General features: G+C 37.6%; 1 protein-coding gene across 4 annotated transcripts in view; it reads right to left on the bottom strand.

Annotated features, from left to right (window-relative positions):
- Nucleotides 1–1,143: 1,143 nt before the first annotated feature.
- LOC104602014 (uncharacterized) overlaps nucleotides 1,144–23,094 on the bottom strand; it is a 59,368-nt gene continuing 37,417 nt past the window's right edge. The window contains exons 6-11 of one of the 4 annotated variants that reach the window (XM_088890248.1): nucleotides 20,862–20,993; nucleotides 20,423–20,497; nucleotides 16,652–16,754; nucleotides 3,488–3,535; nucleotides 1,615–1,736; nucleotides 1,144–1,528 (exon numbers count right to left, since the gene is read on the bottom strand). In XM_088890248.1, coding sequence (XP_088746374.1) covers nucleotides 1,427–1,528; nucleotides 1,615–1,736; nucleotides 3,488–3,535; nucleotides 16,652–16,754; nucleotides 20,423–20,497; nucleotides 20,862–20,993 — 582 coding nt within the window. In that variant the 3' untranslated portion in view covers nucleotides 1,144–1,426. The remainder of the gene's footprint in view (nucleotides 1,529–1,614; nucleotides 1,737–3,487; nucleotides 3,536–16,651; nucleotides 16,755–20,422; nucleotides 20,498–20,861; nucleotides 20,994–23,094) is intronic. The other 3 variants (XM_010265551.3, XM_088890249.1, XM_019198570.2) reach the window with 3 other exon arrangements.

Below are 23,094 nucleotides of genomic sequence, written 5' to 3'. Positions count from 1 at the left end.
TTCCAATTCTAACTGCCAACCCAACAGACCCTTAGATTTCCACAAATTGAATAATCTGATCAATCCAGACCATACATTTGTACTGAACCCAATCATGTGGTGGTCAGTTCGAGCAGAAGCTCCTCCAAATGGCTAATGCACTGGACCCGGAGTGCTGAATTTTTGGACTGGATTTGGCCATTGAGTGGACCAAATGCATTGATTGAAGGACCAGGACATCGCTACATTCCATAATCCTTGATTGGAAAGTAATGACTGAAAAAAATATTATTGTAAAGTGTTCAGTTGGGCCTAAAAATGGATTTTGGAAAATAAAGCTTTCCAGAGTGAGATTATTCATTTTGATTTTTTCCAAATCCCAAGTCATTTTCCAAACAGCAAGCAGAGATTGGTTTTCTAATTCATATCTTGCTTGCAATGTTATCATTTATTTTTGTTGAGGCTTATTTTTCAAAACCAAAACAACTAAAGTAGGATTTGCTTTCATATTGAGTATGATGATTTGTTAAGGGAATCAGTCGTTTTCCTTCATTTCATGTGCAACCAACCAAAGCGATCGTGTACTTGAAATTTTTACTTTTCAAAAATGCCCTTAGACAAAGTCTCAAACAAAGGTCATCTGTACAGTGCAGTAGTGCTCAACCATGGGATCCCAACAATTTTGCAAAGAGTCTATTGACCATTTCCCGTGCTCCTACTGCGTCTACTATGTTCTTTTGCTTGAAACACAACTATTCAATCAACTATGAACGTCCTATGACAAGAATACTTCCAGGTCCCAACTCACTACCATTATGCATTCTACATATATACACAACAACTCCTGTATTTCAAATCAGTCAATTTTGAAATCTCTGTTTCACCAAGAATAATGTATCGAGATAGGATTAAGCTATTGCAGGCTGTGGAACTAATAATATTATAATAACACTCCACACCAATCATAAAATGCATGGGGCCCACAACCATTCAACTTCCGTGTGGCTGTGTGAGCCCCATAAGTTTCGTCAGTGGCGTGGGGCATTATCATTGGTTCAGCTAATCGGAATGCCTTTATTTCTGACATACTGGTTGGGAAAAAATTAGCAAAAAAATAGCAACACAAAAAACAGGGCACCTTTTTGGAGGAATGCAATAAACAGATGGCTAATAATAATCTCTTGCAACTTTGCTGCATATGAAACATCATCAGCTAATCAGTAATCACCTGTATTGCTTATATAATACAAATATGGAGTGATTTCCAACAAATGGATTCTCCAAGAAAAATGGATACATATTTTCTCAACTAAGTTCCTGGCCCACTGGCTCCTTGATAGTGTGTAATTCATCTTCCAAAATTTTAAGACAATTCACTTTCACATTCAAATTCCAGAACAATTGCAAGGCCTTGGCCTGTCTGGCATTCGATTCCAAACTGTGTATATCATTGTGTTTTACCTTGAAGTACTTGGATGATTTCCTCTGTTCTTGATTGGATACCTTTTACATACTCAACCAGAATACGCTGCTGGTATGATCCCCCTTCCTGCACCCAAAAAAAGAAAGTTACAACAACATCAACAATGCAGGAGCATTTGAAATTGCTGTAACCTGATTGTTGAATGGTCTTACTGTTCGGATCAAAATCCGCTCAATTCGTTTCTTAATGACAGCATAGAATTCATCTGGGGAAACTTCTCCTTTGCCAACAGTGAGACCATTTATCAGCAGCCTATTCCATTCTTCCTCAGGTGCTGCAGCACAAATAGAAAAAGAAAAAGATGGTTGTTTAGCAACACCATGGAAGAACCTCATCCAGTTGGATCATCATCATAATCACATAAGCCTTATCCCAACTATATGGGGTTGGTTACATGAATCCTGTGTAGCCATTCCACTCTAGGTAATGGCACATCCATTATTAAATAATGGGCGCTTAAATCATTTCTTACTACTTCGACCCATGTCCTTTTTGGTCTGCCCCTAGCCCTTTAGCCCCTTCAACTTGTAACAGATTGCTTTTTCTTATGGCTGCTGTAAGTGGTCTTCTATGCATCTGAGCAAACGATCTTAGTGTACTTTCTCTCATTTTATCACCTATTAGAGATACTTCTAGGTTCCTCCGAATGGCTTCAGTTTTGACCCTATCATTTCTAGTTTTTCCACTCGTCCATCTCAGCATATGCATTTCTGTCACACTCATTTTTTTGGACATGTTTCTTGACTACCCAACATTCTCATCCAGTTACACACATTATTAACGTTGATGAGAAAAGTAATTCTATGATTACACCAGACAAACCGTAAACACAGTCGATGAATGGCTAGAAGTTCTTGAACGCATTAAAGATCTTTTGGTTAAACAAGGAAATTTTCAAAACCAAGTTCTGATCCAACCCCATGATTCAAGCTGTCCCATCCATCACATGTTTGGTTCAAATATATACATGCACGTAGAATCATTATGTACGGCTCATTTTTTCCCTCACTAGTTTTCCATAAGAGAACAATAAAAAAACATCACTTCCTGCACGAGGCTCATGCTAATATTAATATAGATAGGTTAACCCTTTGGTCCACCTAGGTACTACCTTGTTCTTCATCAAAAGATAAGGCCTTAAGCCCTTGGTAGTTTAGAGTAATTTCTGATCCAACCCATATAACCCACCCAAGCCACCTACCTAGGTTAGAAATGGGTTGAATCATCCATTTGATTGATTTATGGGATGGGCTAGGTTGGGTAAGTTGTATGCATTGGGTCAACTTCAAATGAGATAGATTGGAGCTTGCATCTAGCTTGATTGAGTTGGGTTACAGTGGGTGGGTGAAGGTTGGGTTGGGTGCACGCTCTTAGCCTCTATTTAGATAGGTGTTAAATGAGTTGATGGGTTAAATGGGTGGGTTGTACCACAACCTACACACCACCCGCCCAAACCCAGCCAATCTCTGCCTCTACTGGTATATTTATGGATATGCAACATCAGTTTCAACTTCTAAAACACAATACAGAAAGGAGAAAAGAATTTATAAAAAAAGTTCACCTACCAAAAAGAACTGATAAGATGAAACATCCAGTTCAGGGAAATTCTCTAAAAGTTCTGCCTTAATGATTACTGTGTGTATTTTGAAGCATGTGTTACCCAGCACTAGGTAAGCAAAGAATGGTCCCATGACTTCTGGTTAAATCCAAATCTTAATTGCTATGGAGTTCAATATCTAATGCCAATTTATAGGAGCTAGGTTTTCCTTCACACCCACCAAGAGAAAATGCCAAATGGACAGCTTCTCTGGGAAGAAAATTATGACTGAAATTGGAATTAACTCAATGGATCAATGCTGAGTTTCCATGGATAGATAAACCACACAAACAAGTAATGGGTGAAAAGAGAACATTTTATTTATATAAAAGCTGACAATGCAGGCCACTTGTTAATTTGACAAGTTTACATTCTTCTGAAACTAGTCAACTTAATAGTTTAGAGTAGAACTTTGACAGAAATAGTACCTCTGATTATGTTCTCAAGAAACTCCTCAGCCTTTAAAACTTTACTTCCTGTTCCAGAAATATAAACTGAGACTACCAATCCAGAGTAAACAGTCTAACAAATAAAAACTACCTATCTTGCTTAATACAAAAGAAATTTACATGTGGGCAAGTGACCAAGCTACAAGTATTGGATGATAAAATGTATGATTAGGAGGCGAAAAGTTATTGCTTGCATAAATAATTCATCTGAGAGAATGAAAAGAAAATGGGAAATCTGTAGGATAACATTTCAACATTAATAATTATACAGCACCCTTTACATTTTAAACTTAATAATCAGCAAAAGACAAAAATGGGAAAGATCGCAAATGCAAAATCTAAGAAACAAAGTTAAACTATACGCAACAACATTATCGTTTATATCATTCCTTTCCTACTAGTTTTAGAACTTGTCATTCACCTCATTGAAGAAATATCACATCTATAAATATAATTAATTATACACACTAACAGCATAGGAAGGAAGGATTAGAAAAAATTGAAGCATGATTCAATGACCATGAAGGAATCAACTTCAATCATTATTGGGCATCCAAATCCACCTACATAGAAGTCCAGACCAAATAGGCTATTTATCTCTATCCAAGACAAACTGAGATTTGTTCTTCTTTTGGAGTAATATAACCAACATAGATGAGAAAACTAACTACCTTGTGCTTGACAGTCCCAGGCTTCAGCACATATCTCAGCTTTTACCAGCCAACACCCCCTCACCGGAAAAATAAAGAAAAGAAAAGAAAGAAAGAAAGAAAGAAAGAAAGAAAAACAGAAGAGATAAATTAGGAGATATACTACTGTTGGTGTGAAAATTTTAAGAAATTCTCATGTAACATAATTCACTCAGTCAAATGATTGAGTTCTTATTTTGTCTGTTTTGTTTTTTTGGATAAGGCCCATTCAAGGAATCGTATAGATTGCTCCCCTTAATTACATCTCTACAAGAAAGTAGAAAACACCTTTTGATTCTGACTTAGAGAAATGAACATATAGAACAACAAAAAAGAAAGAATAATACAGTACTTGAAAAGAAATTTTCATTTACATTTCTTTACATACCTCAAGTGTACGAGAATGAGAAACAGAAAGATACAATCGACAAACTTTATAACAAGACATTTCTCTCTTTCTTTTCTACAAAGCAAATTTCTTTCTCACTCCTTTCATCACAATAAGCCACAGTCAATCAGTAAAATTGACTTTGTTTACGAGAAGGGAACTATAGTCAGTAAAATTGGCTATTTGACTGTAATCAGTTTTTTATCCCTCTATCTCATCTTCAAAGGAAGGGAACCAGAATCAGCCTTTGGGAATAAGACTATAGATGGTTTAATCCCTAACCTGTTTTGATAGAGGGACCATAATCAACCAAGTAAAAGCACCTGGCCGTAGATGTTTTTTTTTTTACTCTATTTCCTTTATTAGAAGTAAAACAAAAGCAATAATAAGGATACATATTATGAAAGCAAAAGACACATATAAGAGGCATTTATAGAGAGGACTTCCCTTAACCAACCTGTGTTAGTAAGATTTCCTTTTCTCTTCCCCATCTTCCCCTTCCCTTTTACAAGACCTTTGCTTTTCTTCTCTCTTTACTTTGGCTTTTCTTAAGAATCTCTAAGAGTGGTTTGATCTAAGACACAATTTTCTCCAAAGACACCTTCAGTTTCCCTCTAAGGAGCTTAAATAGGGATTGGGGTAGTTATGCATCTACCCCCTCCCCCTATGTGAAGGACACCTCGCCTTTCCACTTAAAGAGAGGGAACACCCATATAGGACACCTCATTTAGTTTTGATGTTTTTATGTAGGACACTAGCCAACCTATTTACTTGAATTATAAACAATTTTAAGTTTATCCGGGCTTGTTAAAAATTTACTTTCAACAGTGCCACCTTGAGCACAGTGAGCCCAAAATAATGGGCCTACAAGGCTCAAATATGTGATTAGAATCAAAACTTATGGAAATTTTATTATTATAATGGAATTGAGCCTAAATTAGAAGTTTTACTATAATTAGGGCTCTTAGAGTATCTCTCATCAAACAAAATCTGATAGAATCTAATTACTAGATTGATTTGATGAGGCTTCATATTAACTCTCGTTAAATTGAGAAATCCTAGTCCAACTAGGACTCTCAAGATCCTTATATTTCATTATGCTTGACTTTATTAATTGTGTGATTTGATTTGAATATTTTGAGGGTTAATCACAAATCACCTTTGGTTTACCTTTAAATCTAGTTGAAGAATCCCAGTTGAAGCAGGTCTCCTTGATTTTATCAAACCACCTTTGATTTACCTTTAAATCTTGATCCTAAGTTGTTTTGACCAAGATGATTATTTTGTAGGTTCATAAAGTAAGAATCTTGTTTAAGGTAGGTTTTGTGGAGGAGCCGTAGCTTGAAAAGGATTCTTTTGCTCCACAAAAATAATGATGTAATTAGTTTTTGTTTTTTGGCTGAAAATAGAAGAGCCCTAATCTGAATAGGATTCTTGTATCAATAGAAACAACAAAGAGCGATTTCTATGAAGCGAAGAGTGGAACAAAACTCCCTTGCATTGGAAACCTAAAGTGACTAGGACCTAATTGTGCCTATAGCCTGAATGATAGGGACTCTGCTTCTTCTAACATAGCATCCAAAGATGGAAATGATTTATTTCCCTTTCCCTCCCTTTTTTGTTTTTTAATTGATTGATGCTTTTAATTAAAATTTAAACAACAAGTGGGCCCTTGAGGGTATTAATGGTCTACTTGAATTGGAAATATTAGAAGGGGCTGAATTTGGAAGCCTATTAGAAATTTGGGCTTATATTTTCTTTTTATGTGTGTAGGAGGGTTTGAGCTATATTTTCTTTTCATTTAACCCCTTTTAGGTGTGGTCCCAACCTCTTAACGTGTTTAAGAGGACTTGGGCATATATATTCTTTTTATTTATCCCCTTGAACATTTGTCTAAGCCCTTTCAATGATCCTGACTGGACTGAATAAGACTATTTAATTGGGTCTAAATTTAATGAGCCTAATTGGGTTGTATTGGACATTTAATTGGGCCTAAATTTAAAACCCACATGTTATCATTACAAGAGGTTTTGCGATTTCAATTTTTCCCTTATTTATTATTGACTGAATGATGTCTTTGAGAATGAAGCAATCCTTGATATTATGGCTGACCATCCTATGATGTTGACAATATTTTGGATCATTCATCTTGTTCACCATAGATAATCTCTTTGGTTTTGGCAACTTAATTGCCTTCGCCGCTAAGAGATGTTCAAAAATTCCTTCCACATCCTCATTATCAAATGAATATTTCTTTTCTTTAAGGGTTAGGGATTGAGATGAATTCTTCCCTTTTCCTTTATCTTTCTTCTTGAGGTTAACAAAAGTGGTCATTGCTTCACCTTTTACTGTAGGCTTCTTGCTATTTTTCTTCATTTCTAGAGGTAGGTTAGGTTTCTTTACTACAACCTTTTAACTTTCAACATTACTAACCTTGGAAACCAGTACATCAAATGACTGTGATTCACCAATACCTATAAAAGTAGCAGTCTCTCCCAAGAGATTATTAGCACACATTTGTACTGCTGAAGTTTCCTTTAACTACTCAACACATTGAAGATTCATGTTTCTCCAGCGTGTAATGAACTTATTTAAACTTTTATTTGGCCTTTGTTTTGCTTCATCTAGATCTATGATAGAAAATTTCCTCTTTGAGCCAATGAATTATGCTAAGAAAGCACGTTGCATATCATCCCATGTGATAATTGATCCTAGTGCCAACTGTGTGTACCATGTAAAAGCCACTCCTTTTAGTGATTGCGCAAATTACCTTATTAATAAGGTGTTAAACATCATTGACTCACCACATGCAAAACAAAAATGAGCCAAAATGTTCATGAGACCCATTTATTCCATCTAGCTTCTCAAAACTAGGCTTCTGATATCCTAGAGGAAATGGGAGTGTATCATAATGGGTAGGCTATGGTTTCCTGAAACCAAGTACTGGCTGCATAAGAGACACCTGGAACTCCTTTATTCCCTTTGTGATAAGTGCCTTTGGATCTATTTGAGTAAGAGCGGAAATTGATGTTGCCTATTGAGACAATTCTCTAGTAGGTGTACTTGTTTGAGCCGCCAATTGAGCAACAAGAGATGCAATTTCTGCATCCTTTTTCTTTACATCTTTTGGTGCATCTATTGAAATTGTTTTTCTAAAATTGAAGTACTGGCCACCATGACCATCATAGAAGTTGGTTCCAAGTCTTTTCCTGAGAACATGACCACTTCTTGTAAGTGGGATGTTATTTCATCCACAAATTCATCTTCCTGAATTGAAGATTTATAATCTTCTTGGATTGGATTAACTTTTGAAGTGATAGACTCACTAGTCAAACTTGAACTTGAAATGTCTTCAGAACTTTGCAACAATCAAGCCCTTGCTCGAGTGATAGGGCCTTCATAAGGCTTAACTTCTTCATTGGGCATGGTATATGCCCCTGATGCAAAGTAAAGGCATGCTTGTTCAGAAAATATGTATCCAAAGATGAATGCCCATTTTTTAGCTTCCATGCATGACTTTTCTTTCTTTAATCTTTCTATAGAAAAATAAACAAGGGAAATGGGAGCACTACTTCGTGGCTTCTAGCCTTTGGAGGTCTCTTGGACCTATTTTACAAATAGTAATTGAAGATTGTTGCGGAAGTTCTTTAGTAAGAGTAGGAGACTTCTGATTAAAAATGACTTTCTTCTCATGAGAGGAAGAATTCCCCACTTGAACTTCCAAGTTCAACTACCCAAGGCCTCAATTGTGTAGATGGAGGAACATCTAGTCTCTTCCTTTTTTGTAGCCTTAGTAGAGGCTTTAGGAGTAGATTTTTCTACAAAAAATAGTCACCATCATAACCGGTATGTGGTGATTCGTGGGGATTGGGAGAGGGAGAGAGAGAGAGAGAGAGAGGAAGAGAGAGGTACGGTTAAGAGAAAAAAGTGTCTACTGGCTGCCGCCGGTTTTCTATTTATATTAACTTCATAAAAGAATCTGAAATTACAAGTATGCCCCTGGCGGCATATCCTAGAATCAAAATAATAAGAAAAAAGAAAGAAGAAAAAACAAGTAACTGTAACTGTCCAACAGCCTACTAACAGCAGCTATAAAGTAACAATTAAGTAAGCCTTACAACACTCCCCCTCAAGTTGGGCTGAAGATGTCTATCATGCCCAGCTTGCCACATAACTCATTGTGCCGCGAGCACGGAAGCCCCTTTGTAAGGACATCAGCAAGTTGTTCCTTAGAGTTGACATAAGGGATGCAAATTTCCCTTTCTTCCAGTTTCTCCCTTATGAAGTGTTTATCCACCTCAATATGCTTGGTCCTCTCATGTAGGACTGGGTTGCTGGCGATGTTTATTGCAGCCTTGTTGTCATAGTAAAGGGGCATAGGACTATGAACAACAACTCCAAGCTCCCCTAGAAGGTTCTTTAGCCAAAGGACTTCAGCCACCCCATGTGCCATAGCTCTATATTCAGCTTCAGCACTTGACCTTGCTACCACACTTTGCTTCTTGCTCTTCCAGATCACCAAATTTCCTCCCACAAATGTGCAATACCCACTAGTGGACTTTCTATCATCCACGCTCCTGCCCAATCAGCATCGAACAGAGGAGTCTGCACCAGCATCACCCTTCTCCAACAAGGGTTTTCTTGCTATTACGGCCAGGAAAAAAAAATCACAAAAGCTGCCACCAGAAACTGCTAGGGTTTCCCAAAAAAATACCGCCAGACACTGCTAGGGTTTCTGCAGAAACAGCCACGTCCAAACACTTTTAAGGATAGGGCAGGAGGGATCGTAGGTCTTTTTCAACCCAGAGAACCAGCTCTGATACCATGTGGTGATTCGTGGGGATTGGGAGAGAGAGAGAGAGAGAGAGAGAGAGAGAGAGAGGTACGGTTGAGAGAAAAAAGTGTCTACTGGCTGCCGCCAGTTTTCTTTTTATATTAACTTCATAAAAGAATCTGAAATTACAAGTATGCCCCTGGCGGCATATCCTAGAATCAAAATAATAAGAAAAAATAAAGAAGAAAAAACAAGTAACTGTAACTGTCCAACAGCCTACTAACAGCAGCTATAAAGTAACAATTAAGTAAGCCTTACAACACGGTATGTAGGAGGAACTAGCAGATTCACTAGAATGGTTCCTATCATGATTTGGGTAGGGACAATAGCCTTAGCCCTTGCTTTGGTGGATTTCTTCAGGGAAACCACCATTGATTTTGTGATCTTTGAGATTGATGAAGCAATCTTTTTGGAGGCACTTACCTTGGGTGGCTTGAAACCATCCTTGTTGGTAGAGTTGAACATGGCTTGAACACGTAGCAGTTGAGTGTAAGGGAATTTTTGTCCTTTTGTGGTTTTTGTATTAGGGTGCCTATTCAAGGGCTCTTTGTAATTTTGCACAATATGTTAAATGTAAGTTTTCTAGGTGTGAACAGTAACAATCCCAATATTCTCGACAAAACCTCTTCTTCTCCTCCTTTTTATCTCTAACCTTTTAACTTGGTATTAGAGCATTGTAAGATCAAGGAAATCAACTATTGCTGATCATGACTCATAGACAGACCTATTGACGTAAGCATGCCGCTGGTTGACATTAGCAGCCCATACAGTCGGTGGCATCTGTGCGTGTTTCTGATGAACGTTGATGCGCCTTGTTTTTAGAGGAATTTTGGTATAGGTTTCATGGTGGTTTGAAGTTGTTTTATATTTTTCCTGGATTTATTGGATAAAATTGGCGAAAAAATCCAGATTTGGAGCTTAGGGCTTGCATGTTCATATGGTGGGTTGGCTGCTATTAAAACCTCTTGTGTTTGAGTTGTGGTAAATTTCTAAGACTGCAGGAAGTAGTCCCAGTTTTTTTGGAGCCCTAAAATATTTTTAGGAAATTTTTTCCTTCCCCTATTTTGCTGCCAACACCTATTTTTCCTAGTTTTATTGCCCGTGTTTAACCTTGTGGGAAACGTGTTTGGATGTTCAACTAGTGTTGGGATACTGTGGTGTTGGTGAGAAAGATATTTTTAGAGGGGATGTGATCGATGGACTCACATAGAGATGTTTGTGTACCTACCTATGTCCTCTCGGGAAGTAATGACAATGTTGGAGGGCAGATTACTACTATAAAACTTGATGGAACAAATTTTCTTGAATGGACTCAATCAGCTAAGCTTACAATCAATGGAAGAGGTAAACTTGGGTTTATTACTGGTAAGGAAGCTAAGTCGAAGCCCGAAGATCCAAATCATTCCATATGGGAGCAGGATAATCTGGTGGTTATGTCATGGCTTGTATGCTCTATGTAGCCACACATCGCCCATAACTATATGTTCCTTTCAATGGCCAAGGATATTTGGGATAGGTTAACTGCAACTTATTCTCAAGCGGAGAACACTGCTAGAATTTATTAGTTGTGAAGAGAAGCATGTAACATGAGATAGGGGGAGAAATCGGTGGCCATGTATTTTTCTTCCTTACAATCAATTTGGGAAGAAATTGATCATTTAGAGGCTTTGGAGTGGAAGGATCCTGTTGATGATGAACAATACATCAAGTACATTGAGAAAAACCGAGTTTTTTATTTTCTTGTTGGGCTGGATGTTGATTATGACTTCACCAAGCAACACATCTTTAGTTTTAATATTTTGCCACTCTCCATAGCATATTCTCTTGTGGAGAATGAAGAGAGTAGGAGGAATGCTATGATGCAAGTACTTGTAGGTAAGCACATTGTTCTTTGTGTCCACAAATAGACTTGTTCATGGGCCAAGTAGCCCGACAGCCTGGCCCATTATTTTTTAGGCTTGGACAAAATTTTAGGCCCACAGGCTCGGGCTCGAGCTTTAAATACCCAACATAGTCATTTTTCGGGCCGGGCTCAGGCTTTCTCAAATAAGCCCGGCCCGGCCCCAAGCCTGGCCCAATACTATTACACATAATAAAAAAGCATTTATGTTATATATAATAAATATATATATATATATATAATATTTGTTTCTTAAATTATTAATAAATATTAATTTACTATTAGGAAATACAAATTAGTTTATTAATTTATTAAATTATTACTAAATTAATATAATATTAGTTTATAAAAGTACACTGAAAATAAGACATTTTGTGTATAGGCCGGGCTTCGAGCTTGAGCTCGGGCTTCGGGCTTTATATAAGGGCCAGGATCGGGCTCAAGATCTAGGCCCAATGGTCGGTTCGGGCTCGGGCTCAGGCCTACACATTTTCTGTTGATAAAGAGGCAAAGCCGACTTGAGCCCGGCCCGACACGGCCCATGAACAGGTCTATCCACAAAGCTCAAATGTAGCTCTGGTAGACCTAAAGAGGTATTTTGTGAATATTGCAAGAAGACAGAGCACACCAAGGATAGGTGTTGGAAACTAAATCCCCACCTGATGCGTGAGAAGTTTAAAACTGGAAAGAGGGTAAATACTCATGTTGCTACAGCTATTCATGATTCTCAGACTCATGCTTGGGGTAAATCCTCCTGCTCAGGCATCTACTCATGACACCTCTGATGTGATGGAAAAATTGAGAGTCATCTTACTCCATCTTGAAAAGGGTAGGTTGCCTACATCTACTGGTTCACATACACCTTTTAGGGCCTTTGCAAAATTAGGTATTGCACTTGCTTGTCATGCCTCACCCTCTAGCTCTTGGATAATTAACATAGGAGCCATTGATCATATGACTGGTATGCCTTCCTACTTTACCACTTATAAACTATTTTTAGGGAAAGGTAAGATTACCATTGTTGATGGATCTTAGACCCCAATCGCGGATTTGCGTGAAGTTAAACTTACCAACAACCTTTCTCTAAACTTTGTACCCCATGTTCCATAATTGCATAGAAATCTCTTATCTGTTAGCTCACTTACAAAGTCCCATAATTGTTCTGTAACCTTCTTCCCAATCTCATTGTGTCTTACGGGATTTGAGTATGGGGAAGATGAATGGCAGTGGATATGAACCCAATGGAGCTTATCTTCTTGACTAGTCTCCAAAGTTAGGGTTAATGTGTCAGTTTGAGTCCTGACATGATGAGAAACTAAGTCAATTGAAATTGTGGCACCACTGTCTTGGGAATGTGTCTTTTGGTTCTTTGAAATTTTTGTTTCCTAGTCAATTTGAGTCCTTGTCTAGTTATGGTCTACAGTGTGAAGTTTGTCAACTATCAAAGCAATGTAGAACCACATATTTTGCAAATAACAAAAGAAGTAATGTTGCCTTTCATTTAATACATACTGATATTTGGGGACCTTATTCTATTCCATGTATGGGTGGCTATAAATATTTCATTGTCTTTGTTGATGACTACTCGCGGTATACTTGGTTGTATTTGATGAAGAGCGGAGATGAAGTTCCTTTAATTGTAAAAGGCTTCTTCAATATAATGGAGACAGTTTGAGAAGAAAATTGAGATTATCAGATCTAACAATGTCAAGGAATACTTTGAGAAGAACTTACAAACTTTCCTTGAAGAGAAAGGAGTAATTCACCAGAGCTCATGTCCTCATACTCCCTAACAAAATGGGGTATCAGAGAGGAAAAACAGACATGTGATTGAAGTTTCTAGATGATTGTTATTCCAGATGCATGTCCCAACTTGGTTTTCGGTTTTGGGGGGGATGTTGCCCAAACAGCTGGTACATCTTATTAACAGACTTCCCTCGCGAACCCTTCATCTCCAATCTCCTCATCAGCTTCTTTTTACTGATGAGGATGCCTTCCATCTTCCTCTTAAGGTCTTTAGGTGTGTCCAAAGATGTCACATTCTTTGAGTCTACTCCTTTCTTCTCCTTCTTTCGTCCTTCTCTTCAAGGGGAGAGTTCCAATGAATATCAGACTCCTTTATGTATTTCAATTCCTATTTCGACTACAACTAATATTGCCAATCCTTCCTCTTCTCCTCCTCCCCGTGGTGGAGTAGTGCTCCTCCTGTGCCTCCTATTCCTTGGTCTTGGCACCAGTGGTTCGTCAAATGGAAAAAGAGGATGACTCCAACGATTGAATGTCCATTACAATCTGACTTCCCAGACTCAAGTAATTAGGATTCTGAACCTCTTCTTGTTTTTTATGCTTGTGTTGAATCTGTTATTGCACTTCCTAGTGTGGCTTCTAACCTTGACCTCCCTATTGCGATTCGTAAAGAAAAAGGGACATGTGCCTATCTCAAATTATGTCTCTTATGATATCTTATCACCCTCTTATTGTGTTTATATTTCTTCCATTGCTTTTGTTTTTATCCCTCACAGTGTTATTGAGGCAGTGTAGTTCTCTCATTAGAAAGATGCTATGAACCAGGAAATGGAGGCACTTGAAAAAAACCAGACATGGAAAATTGTTTCTCTCCCAGAAGGCAAAGTTCCTATTGGATGTAAGTGGGTTTACATAAGTGAACATCATTGGGAGTGAAAAAAGGTTTGCCGTGTGAAGAAATCCCTTTATGGCCTTAAACAGTCCTCTAGAGCTTGGTTTGATAGATTCAGAAAAGTTGTCTTAAAAATTGGTTTCTCACAATCTCAAGCTGACCATATCTTGTTTATTAGGAGAGTAAATGGAAAAGTGACTATGTTGATACTATATGTCGATCATATTTTTTTTAAGGTATGTCGATGATAATGTTATCACAGGGGACGATATCTCTAGAATTGATGAACTGAAGTCTTTTCTTGCTACTAAATTTGAAATTAAGGACCTTGGAAATCTCTGGTATGGTATTTCCTAGGGATTAAGATTGCAAGGTCAAAGAGGGGCATTTATATTTCTCAAAAGAAATATGTCCTTGATCTGCTTCAGGAGGTAGGAAAGTTGAATTGTAAACCAGTTGAAACTCCAATTGATCCCAATCATAAGTTGGGTGTTGAAGATGGAGATGCCTTTCCTAACAAAGGTATGTATCAAAGACTTGTTGATCGCCTTCTCTACTTGTGTCTATCTAGACCTGATATATCATATGTTGTGAGTGTGGTCAACCAATATATGCATATGCCTAGATCGTCTCATATGCAAGCAATGAATAAAATACTTGCCTATTTGAAGGGGTGTGCAGGAAAAGGAATGTTGTATTCTGATCATGGGCATCTGAAGGTAGAGCCCTATTCTGATGCTAACTAGGCAGGTTCTATTGATGATAGGTGGTCTACTTCTGGCTATTGTACCTTGGTAGGTGGTAATGTTATATCTTGGAGAAGAAACAATATATTGTGGCTTGACCTAGTGTAGAGGCAGAGTACAAAGCTATGGCTCATGGGGTTTCCAACTTGTTATGGTTGAAGAACTTATTGACAGAAATGGGAGTGCAGATTGATACTCAAGTGATATTATATTATGACAATCATGCTGTTATAAACACAGCCCACCATCCTTCATTAGAGAAGGATATAGAGGTTGATCAACACTTCATTAGAGAAAAAGTCTCCAGTAGAAAGAATTGTTTACCTTTTGTGAAGTTTGAAGATCATTTGGCTGATATGTCATACTAAAGGTGTCCCCAAATCAAAGCTTGACAACAATTTGAACAAGCTGGGCATGAGCTTAGCTTGAAGAGTGTTAAGAGTGTAAGGGCACTTTTGTCCTTTTATGTTTTTTGTATTAGGGTACCTGTTCAAGGGCCTCTTTGTAATTTTGCATAATATGTTTGGTGTAAGTTTTCTAGGTATGAACAATAACACACCCAATATTCTTGACAAAACCTCCTCCTCCTTTTTTCTTCTTCTTTTCATCTCTAACCTTTTAATTGAGTTGTTCTCCCAGTTTTCATTCGATGATATATGGAGAAATTGGGTAGTTGCCAAAAGTTTGTCAAGAAAGGACAAAGTGGAGGTTGATTGGTTACCTCCAATTGAAGGTTTTGTTAAAAGAGCTTTGATGGGAGCAACTGAGGTAATCCAGGCCCTTCAGGAATAAGAGGGGTTCTGAGAGATGGAGAAGGTAAACTTGTAGCATTGTTTTCTAGCCCTGTGGGTATGGATGACTCTCTGAATATAGAACTGCTTGCTGCAATACAAAGGGTTCAGATCGCTAGTGAGCTGAACTTGGTAAACATGGTGATCGAAGGGGACTCAAAAGTGGTGGTGGAATGGTTAAAGAATCCAGATTCCATAATTTGGTGCTACAAGAGTGAAATGAAAAAGGTTAAAAGGCTTACCGAAAATAGAATTTAATGATACAATTGGTGAGGAGATCAACAAATGGGATGACGGATGCTCTGGCTAAGCAAGGGGTGAATAGGTCCATTTGTTCTAGCACAAATGTAATTTGATTTTATTTATTGAGAGATAGCACCTTGTGTCTCTCTAATGGATGTTTGTAAAGTTTACCTCAAGTTTTTTTAATAAAATTTAAGTTATTTATCAGAAAAAATGTTTTAACATAGTAGCAAATCCTATCACATTGATCATCAATTGACATACCATCCTTTAATACCCCAATGTACCCAGGTATTTGACCCTACGAAGGATCTCATTGGTTGGCATGTCAAAGGTAGACAAGTCTGATACTCAATCTAATACCAACATCAAATCTAGGGATAAAAAGCAACATCCAGTTGTTCCACCTACCACAAAGTCTAGGAACACATTGGGTTTGGTCTAGTTCAATATTTCTTGTAAACACTCATTCTCACCCCTTAGGTCACAACCCGAGTAGCAGAGACCCATTGCTCCACTACCTTGGGTAGTGTGAGAATGACAACATTGTCAAGATAGACTCCCCATGTCTAACCACTAGTTGTAAACATTTAGGTCCACATTGTAATAACTAAATGGCCTTATACATAATACTAATATGAATTAAGGGGTGATTCAGCAGAACAAACTAATGACATAGGAAATAAATGTTCTTTTATTCATAACAAAGATAATGTACAATACGCCAATTGGAGTTGAGGGCATACACACTATCCTACAATGTATTGTCTCAATGCTCTACCATCATGGAGGAAATATTTGTAATCATAATGGGTAAGTGAAATATATTCACCAAGTTGAAATACATTGTGATAGTGAGATACCACCAAGGTCCCGACTATTTCATATAATTATTTGAATTTTAAGTCAAATACCTTTCTTTGCATAACTACGTTTAGAAAGAACTCTCGAAGCATATAGTTGTAGGACTTTTTGCAACATTGCCTCAAGGCCTGGCTTATCTTCATCTTCTTTTGCCTGCAAATCACTGAAAAAAAGATCAGTACTTTGATCAATCATTCAATTATAAACAGTATAGCATTCAAAACAGGGTACAAAACAAATTTAAAATGCAATGAAGAATTCTTCATACATTTGATACCAAGACAGAGAAATTGAGTCATGAAAGTGGTGCAGTAAGACATGGATCTCTGGATACAATCCTAATACATCACACCATAGTCTTCAGCTTTTTCATTTCCTACAGAAAATCCACATCTTTTACCTTCTTTTGTTGATTTGCTCCCATGATACATGGGATAGGTTTTAGTTGAATTAAGTTTAAGTGACAACCAATTAATGAAACACTTGAATACAGTTTGTTAAGCATTTAATTGTTCTCAAATCCCTGTAAATGTTTAAATCACTGTTTGCTTTTCTTTCAACTACTACGTTCCTCCTGGATTTTCACTCTTCAATGGCTTGATGTATATGAAGTGAAACTTTCCTGTTCTAACTGCCGGAAACAGCCTGTCCTACTTTAGGACTGCTCATATTCAATAGACACAAAATACTCACCATCCATCAAACAAAGCACATTATTCACATGAGCTTAGCTTTGTACTTGAGAAACATTTACCCCTTCTCTGAGTAGGCAAAAAATCAGAGGTTAGTTGTTAGCAGGTGAAGATTAGCTATAAACCCAAGTCCATTGTACAATAAACATGGGCTTCACTGACATGGCAGACTTCACTACTCAGGTTGTTCTTATCTTGTTTTCATGTTTGATATTCTGAACCCCAAGTCTTTGAACCTACATGTAAAACCTTTTTGTTGAGCACCATTTTTTCTCTATTCCGATGACAATGGCTCACACTCCCCCAGCTAGGCTTGTGACAGCTTCTTAGTAAGTGTGCTGTTAAACTCAATTTTAACTAGTGCTCTATCAGAAACACAATCAATTGAATGTATTTTCAGGGACAATAGAAAGATGTCTTATTAGCTTAGCAATTTATTGAAAGCTTAGCTTCTTTCCCTTTGCCCTGATCTTATATTGTCTTTCTTGGTAGACTTTGAGAGGATAATTGAAGATTCAGAATGCCACCGGAAGGGTGACATATGCATCCTTGGGTCCATAAAGACTCGGCCATCCTCTTAGAGAGGCTTGGAAGTCCCTGCTGAACCCCTTGGTTTGATGGATTCTGAAGTTCCGCAAAAGAGGGCATGAAAAAGAGAATATATATGGAGCATTTGAGAGGAGAGAAAGGGTAAAATTTCTGACAGAGATCATGGTTGCCTTTGTACAGGTAGAGTTGTCCATTGGATTCCAAATGTGGACAAATTTACTGATTTCACCTTTGGCCATGTGATGTGGGATGAAAAGCCAACCTTCCTATAGTAATGATTGGGGATTGCTGTGAAAAGAAAGGAAACAGTGAAGAGAACTATTGATGTTTGGTGATGCATCCAAATCCCCCATAGGGGCCCCGTTGAGTAGCGCAGCACGAACCAGAAAATGTACCAACTAAGCCACCCATCAGTTGGTGATAGGGTTTAATGCTAGGATTTAGGACTGTAAATGAGGATAAGTCTAAGAAATGGTTTAGAATTGATAGAGAGGGTTAGGATTCAAAGATAGGATTTTAGAGAGAGAAAATATGCTAAAAATCTTGCATACACAGAATTTTCAAGTGGGCAAAAGAAAGATTCTTTTGATATATTGGAAAGTATGACAAACCAATCAGAAAAAGGCTGAAAGGGTTGCATGGATGGGTGATGGATTAGATATTGTGGTTGGTATAGAGAAAGTGGTTTTAATGGGGCTTTCTGATATATCTAAGTTGGATGGTTTTTAGAGAAAAGTTCTTATCAAGAGTTTTGTAAAAACCAAATAAAGTTGAAGAAAGCAAAGAAACTTATTTGGAGGTTGAGAACCAATTAAAGAAATTGATGTCGTCTAATAGATGGTAAAAGAGAGATTAGTAGTAGAAAAAGAGAATAAGGGTGTAGGGAAAGAACATAAAACAGGATCCAAGAGCATAAAACCCAATTTCTTATTCCATTCTGACTCAAAGAGAAAAAAGAAAACAAATATACAAAGGTCACTAATGTGGCTCGGGTTACCATTCACCATAATTACAAACCCACTTGAGAGGAAAAACATTACAGCTTCTAACATATTGACAAAATGACTGAAACTTCAAAACAACCCTAACAGTGACCCAACTTATAACTTCCAACCCCACATAAAAACATAAAACAACAAAATTACCCTTATGACTGAGATTTCAAGAAAAATTCAAGAGAAATAGAAAATTCCTACACTTAACTTTAGGACCACTTTGGTTCCCACATCACCATGAGGTCAAAGGTTGGCAGGTGGTTACTTCTCCTTTAACTTCCAGGTAGATTAGGATACAGGAGTGGGTTCCACCAGATGGAGCAATCAAGCTGACTTTGATGATTGATCTAAGGGTGATAATGGTCCTGACATGGGAGTGTAAGACAGTGGATTTATATAAGTATATAAACCTGGCTGACCCGACATAAACCCAAGTCAGACTGAACCGGTTCAAACCAGCTATTTGCTTAATCAAAGCTTATTTGCATTAAATAGGACCCCATACCCATATGGGGACCCATTGTTAAGACTTTTATCAAACCTATTAACATTACATCCATCAAACCCATTATGGGGAGGAAAATTGAGATTTCCTCTATCCTTCTTTTCTCCCCTTTCTCTCTCTCCTCTCTGAATCACCGACATAGTTCACTGCCATTCTCTCCAGACTTTCGGAGTCAGACCACCACTGCCAAATGGGAGTCCACCATGCCTACAGGGAGGAGTATCAAGGGTAATGCCATTTATGTGTATTCATTGAGTGGATTCTTGATGGTTCCATAGGTCCCTGGAGCTTGAAGCACATATCAAAAATGTTAGACATCTAGCTTCTAGAGTGAATGTCATGTTCAGATTGATTCACAGATCTGCCAACTCGTAGACAATCTTGCCAGGTCTATGGTAGGGTGAATTGTACTTTTTTCCCTTTTTTTCCTGTTTCATGAATCAACTATATTGATAACTGAGATCACCCGAAGTTTGGGAGGTATCTTATTTAGGCTCTAGTGCCATACCCAGTGGTTCCGCTTGCTTCTCAAGGTTTGGGCAGTCCCACATAAGCTTATGAGCTTATGGGGTGGGAAAAGAAAATTTAGAATAGGGTGAACCCAGGGCCGGGCTGTATTTTGTAAAGCATTGGTTTGTAATGTTTGAATTGTTTCCTCTGTCTAATACAGTGTACTTGGTAGGCCTGCTGTTCATTGTCTGAGCAGTTTAGCTGTTTGATTAATGAATTTACTTCTGTTATCTATCAATATAATAATAATAATAATAATATAACCTTTACAGTTTAGAAAATAAGAGTATGTTTGATGCTCTACGATGTTTTAGTCCTTGTCTTTTTCCCACAGCTGTCATCATTGTGTTCCACACTCCACAGGGAAGACCTAGATCAAATACTAGACATTGAAATCTCCTGGACCTGCAATATTTGTACGCATTGGCAGTAATTGGCAGGGAAGACTGTTTTATTTGTATGCATTTCATTAAGCAAATAAGTAGGATACATAAAGGTCATCCTTCAAGAGAAACATGAACACATAATTGGCAGTAATTTTACAAACAAGAGAGAACAAACAAAACTCACTTGTCGTAATTGAGCATTAACTTCAGAAAGAAACCCCTCATCTAGCTGGCCTTCTTGCTCCCTTTGATTTATTTCCTGATAGACCACAAAAAAGTATTAAACTGCATAAATATGATTGAAAATCAATGACAGGTACAACGAACTTCAGTGTAGAATGAAAAGGAAGCAACATTCAGCAGGCATAACTTCCTTTAATTCTCTAGGCAATAAGTCAATACAATGGATGAGAAAGAAGACAAAAAAAGGACCGGAGATCTAAGCAATACATATCTGGGTATCCAAACAGGTTAAGATGGCACACTGACATGTTCTTGTCCAGATCAATAAGTGTACATATACAGTTAAAGAAATACTACGTTCTTTGTGGGCTTACACAGATTTAGCTAGCCAGGGGGAGGGGAGGAAACTAGAAAAAGACTCGTCAAAAAGTAATAATTACGTTCTCCATCAGAATGAGAGTTTCAGGATCTCTTGGGGGCCAGGAAATTTCCTCTGCTTCATGAACCACAGGTTTTAAAATTTCTTTCAGGACATCTGTTGAGGATTCTATTTTTTCCTGCAGACAAGATAACTAGGTAATCTGAGATACAAAAATAAATAAATAAATAAATAAGCAAATTAAATTAAAAAGAAAAAGTAAAACCAACTTAGTAATGATTTGGGCACATCTTATTTCTAATAAATGGGGCACATCCATTGTTTTAAAAGGCTTAAGACTTGAGGTGAGGCACAGATTTTGCCTCAAGGCTTAAGCCTCACAACTTTGATGTGAGGCTTAAGCCTTTGTCAGAATGAGGCGTAAGCCTCAAGCCTCAAGGTGTGAGGTGTAGCCTGAGGCGTAAAAAGGCGAGCCTCAAGTATCAATGATTACTTAGTGATTTAATGCAAAAAAAAACATACATTTTTATATTTAAAACATATAGGAAAAACACTTCAATAATTATATGCCAGATAAAAAAAGTAAAAAAGAGAAACCAATAAGGCAAATCAAACTCTATTAGTTTTTCTTAGTGTTTTAAGAGAGTTCAATGCAAAAAGGACTAATCAAGTTCTTGGTTTCTTTTGGACAAATAAAGTGAGATTTTTTTTATTATTCTAAATGTAATGTCTCATGTTTGTTATTTTTCTCATTTCTTCTACTAATGGATCTTTTTTAATAATAATAATATTATTATTATTATAAATCAAATCAACTAAGTTGTTTCCTTTCTTCTAAATTGGTTTTTTTATATGAAAAGTAAAATTTTATAGTTGTTAGTTGATTAGTTATTATATTATTTAATGCTTAAATGCCAAAACTTATAGTTTATGGACATGTGTACTTTCTATCATTTTAATTTGGCATATTATATGCTATTTTCATCAATTTACAAAAATTAATTAATTTTCCTTGAACTTTGAGGCTTACCCCTCACCTTTTTGGGTCATTACGCCTCAACTACGCCTTTAGCCATTTAAAACCTTGGGCACATCTTGGAAATAGCCTTTCTGTATATCTGCAGGGATAAGGTTGTGTACATCTGTCCCTCCACACACTCCACATTGGCGGGAGCGTCATTTATTGGGTAGCCCTTTTATACCTCGTGAAAAATTTGCCACTCACCTGACAGCAAGTTTTTCAGAAGACATGCCTGCTTCCAGAATCTGGAATCCAACCTCTCCCTCAAAAAACAATGCTCTGGTGTGGACCACAGCTCTAGACAGGTGTTTAACTAACCCACATATTTAAGAGGGGTCCAGCTTCAGGATCAGAGTTGTGTTTGTGTGGTCAAGAAGTGGAAGACAACAGTCACCTGTTTCTGCACTGCTTTATCTCTGCTAGAATTTGGAATCATTTTCTCTATTCAATGGGTCTTGCTTGGACTATGCCAGCTTCAGTGAAGGAGATGCTGTGGAGTTGGGGGTTATAGGGGTTGTCAAAGCTTGCTTCAGCTGTGTGGATGTCCATTCCTGCTGCAGTCATCAGTACCATTTAGGCAGAAAGGAACAAAAGACTATTCCAAAATATCTATAAGGATTTAGAGGACCTGATGTCAGAGTCAAATCGAAAAGATAGAGAGGAAAAAGAGAACACAACAGTTTGGTGGGTGTGTCATCTAGTGGTTGTTGACACCCTAAAAGAAATATTTATATTAAAGAAAGTAAAAGGACAACTTTGCCCTTAGTGTACAAGAAAAAGAGTACAAAAAAGATAAATGTACAACAAAAGTAAAAGTACAAAAATAGCCCTTTGGTTAGATCTTCTCACTGTCTCTACACTCCCCCTCAAACTGATGCCTAGGAATAAGCATCAGTTTGTCCACGAGAAATACATGTCGGGCCTGAGTCATTGCTTTTGTCAGGAGATCACGGGTGAAGTGGCAATCAACTTCTATGTGTTTGGTGTGTTCATGGAAGACGGGGTTGGAGGCAATTTTGATTGCACTAACATTGTCTGCATGGAGAGGAACGGACGGTGATGGTTCATTAAGTATATCAAGTAGGAGAGCCCAGAGACATAATTTCACTACACACAGAAGACATTGCTATGTATTCAGCTCCAAAGGAAGATTTTGATATAGTGGGTTGTTTCTTGCACTTCCACGAGATAAGAGATTTTGATACACACCAGCCGATAATGGATCGTTGGGTGTTAGGGCATCCAGCCCAATCAGAATCTGCATAAGCCGTAA

The sequence above is a fragment of the Nelumbo nucifera genome, chromosome 6, assembly GCF_055504915.1.
Source record: "Nelumbo nucifera cultivar China Antique chromosome 6, China Antique-T2T, whole genome shotgun sequence".
Taxonomy (NCBI): Eukaryota; Viridiplantae; Streptophyta; class Magnoliopsida; order Proteales; family Nelumbonaceae; genus Nelumbo; species Nelumbo nucifera.
This window is presented reverse-complemented; position numbering and strand designations above follow the sequence as displayed.